At 41.3% G+C, this 13,177-nt stretch overlaps 2 protein-coding genes across 8 annotated transcripts in view; both read left to right on the top strand.

The window, feature by feature from the left end:
• The first annotated feature begins 43 nt into the window (after positions 1-43).
• Positions 44-3,622, top strand: rxylt1 (ribitol xylosyltransferase 1). The gene is made up of 6 exons (XM_040025105.1): positions 44-357; positions 474-656; positions 821-923; positions 1,041-1,355; positions 1,457-1,627; positions 2,714-3,622. Exons 1-6 carry the CDS (start codon positions 210-212, stop codon positions 3,114-3,116), a joined length of 1,323 nt encoding a protein of 440 aa, XP_039881039.1. The 5' UTR covers positions 44-209; the 3' UTR covers positions 3,117-3,622.
• Positions 3,623-4,456: 834 nt separating this feature from the next.
• Positions 4,457-13,177, top strand: part of srgap1a (SLIT-ROBO Rho GTPase activating protein 1a) — a 74,765-nt gene continuing 66,044 nt past the window's right edge. For 5 of the 7 annotated variants that reach the window (XM_040025101.1, XM_040025098.1, XM_040025096.1 and 2 more), the window contains exon 1: positions 4,458-5,032. In XM_040025101.1, coding sequence (XP_039881035.1) covers positions 4,969-5,032 — 64 coding nt within the window. In that variant the 5' untranslated portion in view covers positions 4,458-4,968. Of the gene's footprint in view, positions 5,033-13,177 lie in introns of all 7 variants that reach the window. The other 2 variants (XM_040025097.1, XM_040025104.1) reach the window with 2 other exon arrangements.

Raw genomic sequence — 13,177 nt, 5'->3', positions numbered from 1 at the left:
AAATATTGTCTGACTTCTTAAACTTAATGTCGGTTTTAACACGTTACGATAATTTGACCCTAAAGCCTACAAACTAAACACAAATGTTTTAGTACAGGCATTTTTCTCCGTCAGCTAAATCCAAGGGTCCTTGTGATGTAAACAAGGGTCCTTGCAACAGAAACGGAGCTACATACACCATGGTAACCTGACAAAAAAAGGGGAGAACAATGAAAATACCAAAAAGAAAGCTGTTCCTTCTCCTTATTTTTGCATATGTAGCGTTTTCACTCTATGCTGCGTATAATGTTTTCTTCAGCACCAAAGTACTATCCCGCGTTCACAGGGTGGTGAAGAAAGAGACGGGAGCACAATCGGGTAATTTCACGGAGCAGGAGGGCCGCCTAAAAACAGGAGCCGATAATTAAAAATTATATTTATTTAATTTCGCGTGGAAAGAAAATTGAATAGATAACGGTGTGTTGGGTTTGTAGGTGGTGTAAGGGATGGCGGTGCTCCATACGTTGCTGATGAGTGGAATCCGTGGGAGGATGAACAGGTGGAGTACAACTCTGCTTTGAACAAAAAGAGAGAGGCCTTCAAACAGTACCTGGGTAAAATTGACAAGAACAAACCCAAAAGATACAAGGTCCAGATATGGGGGAAAGCTGCAATAGGTAGGTCATGATCTAATGTGTCACATCCTCAAAGGAGGTTTTAATGTCATCTATAAATGGAAATAATTTGCTCTGTGGCAAGATATTATGGTTTTACATATATTTTATCTCATACCTGGAGGCCTACAGAATAACCGTCATTCGTCTATCTATTTTCTTTACAGGGCTTTACCTTTGGGAACATGTTTTAGAGGGCCCCCTCAACCCCACTGACAAGGTAGCACAATGGAGAGAGGGGGAGCTGCAGTCAGGGAAGATTGATTTCAGGTAACAGATCAGAGATAGAAAGTTTAAAAGCACAAACATATAGTTTGCACTTGAGCCTTAATTACATATTTACTGAAAAAAACGTGACCCCATCCTAGTAAATCACTCTGTCTCTAGTTTCTACACAGGTCCTGCTGTGGTGCAGGGTCATGTGCCTCTGGACATGAATAGTCTGGTTTTGGTTCTCAATGGCCGCGAAAAGCAAAAAGTCACTTACTCCACACGGTGGCTGGAGCACGTCCAAACTCTGGTTCAGTCCAATACAGTGTCTCACGTTGCTGTGGTTCTGCTGGGCAATGAGCACTGCAACAACAACTGGATCAACCCACATCTGAAGAGAAATGGTGGCTTTGTGGACCTCCTGTTTGTAGTGTATGATAGCCCCTGGGTCAATGACAAGGATGTCTTTCAGTGGCCTCTTGGTGTTGCTACGTATGTCCTCGCTTATTGTCTAATTTGTGTGTATGTGTCATGTTTCCTCTTTGAATTAGTAACGCTGTCTAATATAATGCCACGATTTTGTCTCTGTACAGATACAGACAGTTTCCAATGATCAGGCCTAATGCCCAGTTAATTACCTCCAACCGGCCATACCTCTGCAATTTCTTAGGAACTGTTTACAAAAATTCTTCCAGAGAAACACTCATGCATATTCTGACACAGTCTGGCCTGGAAAAGGATTGCATCACCACTGGGAGGGAAAAGTAAGTCACTATTTATTACCTGTTTCATTGCCTTATCTGAAAGAATAAAATCTTTTACTTTTTTATTGGCTGGATTATTTTTACTTTGGCTGACTGTGCTATAACACAGCTATAACAAGAGGACAAAAAGTTGAGATATTTAGAATAGTATAAAGAACATCTTGCCACTAAGGCCGTCCTAGTGTATCTTTGTGAAACTATTAATGTCTACAGTAAGCTTCATGGTCAAGCGGTTTCAAATTATTAGTCTTGCATAGTGAAATCCAAAACTTATTTAAGTTTTAGGGAACCAAACGACTTTGGTTAAAATTAGACATCACAGAGGCCTAAGCTTTTAATCCACATGTGGGCAAAATGTAGGGCAAATCAACTGAATCTGACCAAAATCTCCTTAAAGAAAAAGAAAAATGAATAAGAAAGAGGATTATGCTAAGGAATGTCAAGGAGAATAACTGCAATAAGTCTTCACCGCCATTTAAGTCCATTTCAGTGCAGTGCGGTTCATCAGTAATCTACGCAGTAGCGAAGATCAAACAACTGGCAAGATAAATGCTAATTTAAGGGCTGATAAAGAATTTGTTAATTTTTAATGTTAGCAATATTTATGTTATGATTGATTTATTCAGTGTGTACCCCTACAGATAATTCATCTAAGCCATTCGTCTAAGAAAATCCCATTGCTGGTTTAAATCTTTTAATATCAAGAAAAACTGATGTGCTAAATCATTGAACGCTGCCACATCAACACAAACACTTGTTCCCTGGTTTTACTGTGAACAGCTAAGGCTTTCAGATACATTTTTAAATAAAGAAAGTAAATAATAAAATTAAGCCTTTGAGCACGTGTCATAATTATCTATGCCTATATAATTAGGGCTTGATTATCTTAGTTTGTGGCAATTTTGTACCAAGAAACACTTCATTTAAGTTTACTTTTCTGACTTGTTTAATAATAAATGGAGCTGAGGTGAGAAAGCTTTGAGTTCTAAATGTAAATTACATGGAACAATATTATAGTATATTTCTGTGTTTATAGGGGTAGCTTAAACTGTTGACTGAAATATCTCCCCTTCTTACCTGCCACAGGTGGCTCCCTCAGGAGACAGCAGACAGTCTGAGACGCTATCAGACAGCTCTGGCCCAAAGCGAGCTCACTCTCTGCCCAGTTGGGATCAACACAGAGTCTTACCGCATCTACGAGGCCTGCTCTTATGGCTCCGTGCCCGTGGTGGAAGATGTGATGACACCTGGGAGCTGTGCAGCAGGGCCCAGCTCCCCGCTACGACTCCTAAAAGCTGCAGGGGCGCCCTTCATCTTCATCAGCGACTGGAAGGAGCTCCCAGCCATCTTGCAGAGGGAGAGAGGGATGACACAGGAGCAGAGGGTGGACAGGAGGAGGAGGCTGCTGGAGTGGTATTCCAGCTTTCGTCAGCAGATGAAGGAAAGGTTCACCGAGGTCATCGAAGAGACCTTCTTCAAAAACGGCTGACTGTGGTGCTTCTAAATATCAGCGGGGTGGTTGACAGTTAAAACTGATTTTATTTAATTTATGGTTTGTGGAGAAATGTGATGTACTACTGACATAGTGAAAGTGGTGATGTTCTTTTCAATATTCTGGCGCAGGTTATTAAAAAATAATTTATGTGTGTAGTAAAGTTGTAAAACTGCCATTACTAGTCAGAAAGGGGCCTCGTGATATTTAAGTATATTCATCATCTAAATGTTTACAACTGGAATGTACAGGCATTTAGAGATAGAGGATTATGAACTGCCTTTGCATTTTAAAAAAACAACCCTTAATTTACTTTAAGTATGTTTTATGTGTTTTTAAGTAATTCTTATTGTGATTTTTAGGAAACACTAAATAATATATGTAGAAGAGATTGTAATGTGTTTGCACCATTTTTAACACCCTGATATCCTTTTGAAATCTTTTCTCTTTGTGAGCTGCTTGCAAATGGATGTGGTTGGGATGAAATGTTTTGCTTTGTGGTAAAAAAAAAAAAAAAATCAGCTGTTTTATATTTATTTCAGTTCTGTGCTGCATGTGTGTGGGGATTTCTTTTTCTTTTTTTTTTAAAGACAGTGCAGTAAAATAAAATGGAGCATTGTCCTGAACAGAAATGTGAGGTTGTGCTTTCATTGTGCCTGCAGATGGCGCTGTGGACCAGCTAAATGTCAGTGGATGCGATGATCTCCAGTGAAATGTAATGCAGACGCTTTTTTAAGTTGATAAAAAAAAAATTATATGTGGGGAAACTTACTTTTCACATAAGCTAATAAACACGAAACATGCCGTAAAACTGAGGAGAAACTTCTGGATGTCTACCAAACTAGTGTATTTGAGATGTATAGGGCACAGATCGATATTAGCTAAGAATATATTGATGCGTGGTCGTTACGCAGGAATTATGGGGTTTCTCGCTGTATTTCAGCTAGAGCTGTGCACAGGTGTGCGGCCACACATTTAGTCTACCCTGTAGAGCGCTCAATGTCTGTAAATAATAAAAAAAAAAACTAAAAATGTCATTTTATTTTGATTTAGAAAGAAAATATTGAATGCAAAACTAATATAATGTGACGTCTATTTCAAGTTACGTATAAGTAGTTTGTCCCTAATAAGGACAAAAAGCCTTCAGGTTTGGCAGCAGGAGTGTCCGTCAGGGCGCGGATGTCCACTGCTCTGGAGATCCCTCCCTCCCTGTCCTTCCTACCTCCAGCTGCTGCGTGCTGCAGTCGGCTTGCCTGCCCTGTCTGCCTTTTCGCCTGCTGGGAGTTGAGTTGTAGGGTCGGGGGTGGGGGGCGAGAAACCGTTGAGGGAGAGCGAGCATAGGGGGGGGGGGACGTGTGGATGTGTGGGTCTCAAACTGGAAACCACCATCAAAGCGGCGCAGACTCTTAACCATTCAAGCCGACTTCCAAGCCCTTCGGACATGCTGTTGACACTACTTCTGCCGGAAGGACCCTAAACTTGCGCGATTGTTTTTTTCTTCTTCTTCTGTGGTTTCAGCAGCGCTGTCGCGCTGTGCCGACTGCTCGGATAGTTGAGAGGATTCATTGGTTGGAGCAGGATTGCGCATTGGCCCTGCCGTGTATCCGCCGCGTATCCTGAGGGAAGAAGAACAATGAAGCGATAAACATTTCCTCCTTTCTCCAAGTCCCGCTGCAGACTTAAATCCCACTAATAGTCTTAAAAAAAATCTCGGTGCTTCTTCCCCTGGCTTTAATTTTTCTCGTGTTGTTTGGGATGCGTCGGTAGCTGTAGGATCCCGCTTGTTGACAGTTTTTTTTTTCTTTATACAAGAAGTTTACAACAAGTTTCGGACATAGGAAGACGGAAAATGTCCACACCGAGGTTCAAAAAGGATAAAGAAATTATCACGGACTACGAGAGTCAAGTCAAAGGTAAGGGGAGGGTTAAATGTTTCTCTGGGAAATGCGCTTGTAGGAGCTGCTGGGAGAACCGAGAAAGGACTAATTGGGACCAGGCTGGTTCATCACTACCTGCATGAGTCATAGCTAGTGATGGTGGTCACTGGCTATGACTTGTGGTGAGGTGGATTAAGAAAGAAAGTTGGTGTAAATGACCCCCTTTTGGTCAAGTCAAACGAGGACATGTCTTTCCAAGAGGTCCAGCCTTCATATAACTTGGATATCTGTAAAATGACTTGGAGGGCTGCCACAGCTCAATAATATTTGTGCCAGCAGGACAAAGTCAGCAAAATAAATCATTAGTCACATTTCAGGAAGGGTTTTTAGTCTTGCATAGTTTTGCATGTGAAAACCACTGAGAACGCTCAATAGACTGACACTGGTTCAAAGAAGCGATCACTGTCTTTCACATGGCTTCAGGCCTGTAGCCTTTAAAAATAAATAAAATCAAATCTGTTATTTTAAGGCTGTATGTCCTCACATTGTCCTTAACAACCGAGATGCTTGTAATTATTCCCACTTGGCCTGTTGCATTTTTAGTCACGCTTGTGTGTTATAACTACCTGTTACTGTTGAGATTTTTTCTTGAACTCTAGCTGGTGTGGGACTTTTGTCGTTAAGCCATTGTTCCCATAATATCACAGCAAGGTTATGCAACTGGAGAGGTGAGAAAGGACAAGTTCAGGCATCACAGATACACACAAATTAACTTTGAGTGAACTGCTCAGGGGCACTTAAGAAGTAGTGGATGGTTAGTATTCTATGCCAATTTGTTTCCCACTTAATGCCACACACACTTTAAAACATAAAACTTCTCAGTGCCTAGATTAAGGTATGTGATTTAAAGGTGTGCTTCACTGATGTCGCCCCTAACTTATCTTGTCTCCTTCAAGTCCCCCGTTGGCTTATTCCCAGACAGAAAAGGCAGTTGCTGCTCCAGGGTAACCATGGGGATTTGGTCCCCAGCCTACCAGCTCTGTTCCTCAGTGCTATTAATTTGCAGAAATGCCACCTATTCACCTCCCATAGCCAGCCTTAACTGCTGAGAAAAGAGGAGAGGTTAGTGGTGGTTGGTGGGGCTTTAAGAAGGGTATAGAGAAGTGTTGGTTGAGGAATTACAAGATTGCATGAAAGCAAGCTATCATTTGCTAAGGGTTGTTCAGAACCCCATCCCCCTGCACCCCCCTGCAAGGATGACTAAGGGCTTTCAGCCAGTAATAGAAGATGATGCACAGTCATAAACGATGTCAAACAAGACATGACTTGGCCTCCCAGTTGTCTCGAGGAAGTTGGTGTGTTAATAAAAAGCACCTGATGCTGAGAATAGCTGCTGCTTGACAGCACCAGAAGAGCCTCAGTAAATCAAAGTTTAAGTGTATTGTTTTGTTGAATCTAATTCTGAGGCTAATGCTCTGAAGCTTGTCGTGCATTGTAAATATCCTCTAGGTAGGATATTTTTCTTCGGGGGAGTTAACATCACAGGCGGTGCACAGCTATTTGCATAAAGTACTGTTCTGGTTCTTTTTGCATTGTAAATAACCCGTGGGTATTCCATCTGAGGGATGCATTATTTGTTATCTTTCAAATGTATGTTCCAAAAACGACTGATTGAATTTATCTTTAACTATAATTAACCACAGGTAAACACTGTATTTCTTATCAATACTGTGTCGTCTGTTAAACAGAAAAAGAGGAATCTTTATTAGGTCGGTGTTCGCCTGCAAAGGAAGACTTGTTTTGTTTTGGTTTTTTTGGGGGGGGGTAGCTGCTGGGCTCATTGGGATATGAGTAAGTAGTACAGGAAGAAAATGCTTTGTAGTGTAGTAGCACGGTTTCTGCATTCAGAAGAGCAGCTCCTGATTCAGCGATTGTAAAGCCTTTTATATGTTAAGGGTGGTAATGAGTGGGATTTAATCTGCAATGACCGGTGACAGCCAGAGGCAGAATCTGGTGAACAGACATTGATTACTTTAGAAGTAGAACAACAAGCATCCTAAAAAACATCAACAACTGGAGCCAACACTCTGATGTTTTGGCCAATATTCTCCCCGTCTCACAGCTTTTTAAAAAGTACAGAATTTTCACAATATTTTGACAGAGCTCTGGAAGCCAGTTTTGCTGCATCTTACATAAGCACACTGATCTGTAGCCTCAAACCCTCTGCCTTGATTTTGACAGGAGACTTTCATCGTTACACCAACAATTCATGCTTCTTCCTTTTTTTTCCCTGCGACTCATCATTTTCATATTTGTGCTCAGCATGCTTGTGCTTAGTGGGATTGCTATTCAAGTCAGTAAATGTGATGTATTTAAAGTAGCTTTCCACGGTGACTGTCTGAACGCTTTCCTACAAAGTCTTACACTACTGTTCCCTGGCCTGGTTTGTCATTCAGCTGACATTCGTTTCATAAGTCCCGTCCAATAGCCTTTTTTAACCTCCTACGAGAAATGTAAAGCAAGTCATTTTGGCAATTGAAAGCAGTTATCATTTTATTGACAATGCTTTGTTGCATGGGGATTTAATTCTTTAGAACTGCTAAGAATTGGCATCTACATCAAGACTCAGCTTGATCTGGGAAAACAAAAACATTAAGGAGATTGGGTTTAGACAGTGGAGTTTGTTTGTGCCTTATAACGTGCATCAGTTGCAGTCAATTAAAGTAATTGTAAACCAGCAAGTGAAAGCTGTGGGTACATTGCAATTCTCTGTGTGCCTCTGTTTCTGTGGACTGGTGGAACGGGGCAACACTGTCTGCAATGTTTTCTTGTGGGTGAAATGTCGGTTTGATGTCAGGCTCTAGCTTGCTGTTTGTGTCCTGGGGGTTGTGACTCAGATGGCAGAACCCGTTAAAACCTCTGACAGGGGTCCTCTCCTGGATCATTATAAAGGCTGACCCTTGACCTGACTTCACTGCTCTTTGAAATCAGAGCTCTGCCCCTTTGCATACAAAGAGAATGGTCCCTCCATGTTTGTACGCAGGGGGATTAAAGGAAGGAAACTGCTGGGAGGTTGTATGGTGGTAATTACTTTTCAAATAGCTAAGAGTTGTCTTGTGGTTAAAAGTGTGATTAGTTAATTTACTTTACTATCAGCTCAAATTACGTCTCTTCAAATGCATGGGGGCGTGCTTGTGGATCATCATGCATTGCATGTGATGTTCATGTGACGTCAGGTTATCATGTGGACGGATTTTTGCTTTAACTCTGCCTGCTACCAAGCTTTAGCATGGAGAGTAGTCTATAGAGGCTGTCTTTATTTATTTAGAATAGTCTAGAAGAAGTACTGTGAGATATAAAACACTGGGAAGTTTTCACAATACTTCAGAAAGTAATCTGCTTAGACAAAATCAGTTTGAAGAGGGATTTCACAAAGAACCCGAAAATGGCCATTAGCCAATTTTACATCCTTGGGTACATAATTTCATGTTTCTGGTATTCCAGTTATTAATATCAGTATCATACATATTGAATTTGTAACATTAGAAGTTTGTTACATTTGATCTAGTCGCTGATAGATTGACGGACGGTTTGTTGGTTGTTTCATACTTTGGGTTAATCCAGATAGAGCAGCTGTCTGAGCAGACTCCTATTTCCCAGTGTCACCTTTGCCTCCTCCTTCAGTAAATATTATCAGATGTGAGTTTGAAGGTGTGAATGGCTCTGAAGCCAGCTGTCAGTATAACATGACCCTTTTTGCAACGGTCAGATTTTTTTTTCCCATTAACACCAACCTGTAGTTACACCACCAAGCCTCTAATTTCAGCTCAGCTTTCTTCTACGTTGCTTTTTGCCAACAGCCAATCAGTTCACACAAAGAGCCATTTTACTAACAGTATTGCACTTCCCACAACAGTTAAGTTGTAACCAATACCGCGGTGTACATTGGTGGATGTGTGATGCTCCATCTTGGCAGAGTGTTGATGGAGTTTAAAGGCTGCAAGACTAACGTAATTCTAACCCCTCCTGGATCGCTTCTCCACAGTATCACACATCCGTTCACACACTTATCATCAATTTTTACCCCCCCAAACTTCTATAACTGTGGGTGTTTGTAATGTGCTCACATGCAGTGGTATGGCACTGGGTGTTGTCTTTGTGCATGGGTGTGTGTTTGCATGGCTGGGTGAATTGTTATTGACAGCACCATCTGTGGCCATTCACCCTTTTTGTAGTTTTAATAAACTCTGCTGAGCACAAGCAAAGCTTCACATTCCCTGCTGCTCTTTATTGTCACCACAAAGGCTACCGGGACCTTACTGCAGCCCCCCACGCTGACCATCAACAAGGGGAAAAAGAGCCAAACCTGCCCCCGTTCATGTCACTATATTCCCCAAACCAAACAAACATGTTGCCTGGTGTATTGTCTTCAGATCCAGTTAATTCAGTTTCTTCCCAGAAATGTACCCTACTGCAGTGTGACCGAATAAATTGAAAGTAAAGTTTCGGACTAAATGGTTGGCTTTTGTTCCTCTTTTTTTCTTCTTCTTTCAACTACTATTTTCCTTCTCTCTGGTGATGTTGGCGCAAAAAGAAGAATCCATGTAAGTGCCTAGTAATGAGCTGGATGAGATCCAGTGTGTTGCTGCACTGGATTAGCTAATATGAGGTGCAGGGTATAAATGGAATAAGACCGTGCTTGACGAAAGTAAAACCGGAATTAAAAGCGAAAGTTTAAAGTAAAAAGGAGGTTTTGTTGGGGATTTGCAGAGATTTTGGTTACTCTCTGGACAACCTTAATTTCTTTGAACCATGGCTGAGGCCCAACAGATGGACAGACAGGAAGGCAGATAGACACAGTTTGACTACCAGGCCATGCTGCTGTCTGCCACCCAGTAGGCCTGGATTAGGGGTAAGAAGATTGGGGGAAGGGAGAGGACAGTATGAGGCCAGGGCAGGAATAAGTGAAGGCGGAGGTCACAGGCTCTGACTTGGGTGACTTGTTTTAAACTGCGTCTGTGTGTTCATCCGATTCATCTGCGGCTCTAAGCCGTTTATGTGGTTAGCGGTGGTGAAAGCTTTTTAAGATGAGTGCAAACATTCTATAAGTGAAGTCTCTCGTTAGTCCTTGTTCTGGGTTCCTTTAAACAATGTGACATCTGCCACTTTGGTTGCTTTTTTTCCGCCTGTGTCAGTGGTTTGGCTGACCATGACCAGGGAAGCTGAAGCTTCTTTGCTGAGGTAGTTTATTCATCAGCCACAAAGAGGCTACTGCACTAAAAAAAACCTCTTTGTGATTGTTTTGGTTGCTAGCAAATTACAGTGGTCGACTGTTTACGTCGATAACATCGACTTGTCTGCAAATATTTGTCATTTATTTACTCTCTAAGCTGTAGTAAAGCTTAAAGTGACACACAAACCAGAAATGTAGAAGTGTAAGTTACGCCTTGCTGCTGCAGTCAAATGGTTCAAAATGTGCAACTTCTATCTTGAAGGCAAACATTTTCCATTTACAGTTTGAATCACACTTTTCTGTGTTTGACTACTGCTTGGTGAATAGTTTGCAGATGACTCTGCATCTTCCAAGCAAACTAATTTGGCAACTGTGCCAATCTGCTACTAACCAAAACGGTTGCAAGGAGGTTTTCAGTGCAGTAACACACTAGAGGCTGCCAGCAATCACTTGCCAACCAGTTGCAGAATACACACTTTTCCTTGTGACTGGTGGTTACCAGATGGTCACTGACTGGTCTCTAGAGCTGTGTGGGGGGAAAAGTTTCTCCTTTTTAAGAAAGAGAAACTGAAAATATTCTACTTTGTTCTGGTCTTTTGCACAAACAGAATGTTTGCGTAATATTTTGGCTTAATTAAAGCCTAAACCAAAGTGATAAAAATATACAGTCTATTATTAACAACTGTGCTCACTTCTACTGATCTTGAGCCTTCGTTTGTGCCCGTTTACTTTTCACCTCTGATTGCCTTTAGTTGGCAGCCTTCCCAGCATTCTTGAAATAATTGAATTTAAAACAATCAAATGTATGACAAGACTGACAAATAATATTTTGCTGGCAAGTCGAGCCTTGTTGGTGTTCATCAAATAGTTACCCATATTCCCAGCACCTGACAAAGATGATTACGCTAGTGATTTGGTGTATTGAAGAAATGTATTTTCTTTTATAATTTCCGCTATATGCTCAAGTGAAATATTTGTATTTGAACGTGTGCATACTTAAAGACGTGTAATATCCTTGAACTCAACAATTCAACTTCTTTGCTGGTTTTGCACACCATCTGGAATGTGTTCTTGCATAACACTGTCTTGGTCAGTCAATCCATGCGTAATCTGGAAGAAAAAAATGCATTCAAATTGTATAACATTTCCCTACTTCTTAAAATTTTTACAAATTAACAGGCTTTGTGATACTTGACAACATGAAATTGCAAAGGTGAAGAAAGCATCTGTTAATAATCTCAAATAAAGAGTTTCTTTGGGTCTGATAAATGCTGGTGCATGAAATGTATTTTGCATCAAGTATGAAACTTTGTTTCCAAGACAATTTCTTACTTCGCGATCTTCCATAAACTGTCTTTCCCATCTGGCCTTAACACTGGTGAACAAGCTTTAATGTAGTGATCCTGTGGCTCCTCCTTGCCCCCTCACCCCCCTTTTTTTCTTTTTTCTACTTTGACCTCATGACCTGAGGAAAGAGAGCTTTTAGCCTGCCGCCCTCCTGATCTATAGCCAGAGACCACCCCTTGAGGCACGACTACCATGTTGGGCTGCTGCCCTGAGGAGATTTCGGGGGTGGGGTTATAAAATCTAGTCAGAAAGATGTCAACAAAATGACTAATCTTTTTTGTGTGTGTAGGTCTGATTGACCATAGGTTAAAGACAAGAAGTCACCCATGTCTTTCATTTAAAAATATAATTGAGTGCTGCTGTTGCGGACACCACAAAGTCTGTATTAATGTAGGGAGGAACTGGAGAGTTTTCCACGGTCTCAGCTTATCAGCCTTGCAATAAAGGATCATTGTGGGTTTGCAGGAGGAGGAGGCACGAACTGAGTGTACAGCAGCCGGGGCTAGTGTTCGAGGAGCCTCAGGCTGGGCTTATGAGCTCTAGTCTGAACTCTGCTCCACCCTCCCTTGGGATGGAAACTGGAGCAAAAACTGTGGTTCCAGCCACAGATATGTGGGGTGCTTGGAGAGGAAAAAAAAGCGCCATTTAGGGATAAAGGTCTGTCAGCCATGTTCCTCCCCTCCTCTTGGAATCCTACTTCCAGCAGTCACATGTGGAGAGAGTCCCACTTAGTCCTCTTTGAGCTGTTGTTATATCCCTTCTCACTCTGTTTCTAAGCCTGAAAGAGAGTTTCTCCCGAGATAACTAGTACTGAACGGTTAAATAAACCTAAGGGAAAAGATAACGCTGGGTATTTATAGTTCTGTTTTATCATTACAATCATCATGGAAAATGTAACTTTTCCTGAAAACTCTCCTTGCTTCACTGTCCAGCTGTTTCCAGAAATAACAGTTATTTTGTTGTCATGAGGCCTCGTATCATGTGGTTATTATCGAATAGATGAAATGGCCAATATTTGTGCTTGCTTGTGGTTTAAAGTTAGATGAAAGTTAATTGTAGCACGTTTACTACTCCCTCACCGATTTATCCTAAAAGTTCATAATTGATATGTTTGGAGCATGCTTCTTCATGGTATTCTGTTTCCGTCGGTCTGTCCGTTTTGCTGTTTGTCCTCACTGACCCTCGGTTGGAAGCCTTCTCCCCAGGACAGCTTTGCCCTTTAGTCAGCAAACTGCTGACCTTTGATCTTTGACCTGAATTCCAAAATCTAAGCTCTCGCACCTCTGTTCACTTGGTTGGTTGTGTCTTTTGTGTAGATATCATGGCTTGCAGACAGTCAGAAGATTAATGGACGACTTTTAAGTCAAAGTTGTCTTTTTGTGCAACTTAACTGCTCAGTTACTGGCAAGAGACAAACCAGTTCTTACAGCTGAAATTGGTAATCGGTAAAAAAAAATTTCATCATATTTTTCCAAGAAAAATAACGTTTAAGATTTAAAATCAGTAACTAAACAAGGAACTCAATTGCCCACTGCTTCTAAAATTAAATGGCAAAAGGCATTTAGATTAACTGGCACTTTAATACATTTTTTTGCAGTTGA

Source organism: Simochromis diagramma, unplaced genomic scaffold (assembly GCF_900408965.1).
Source record: "Simochromis diagramma unplaced genomic scaffold, fSimDia1.1 OVJJ01000293.1, whole genome shotgun sequence".
Classification (NCBI taxonomy): Eukaryota; Metazoa; Chordata; class Actinopteri; order Cichliformes; family Cichlidae; genus Simochromis; species Simochromis diagramma.
This window is presented reverse-complemented; position numbering and strand designations above follow the sequence as displayed.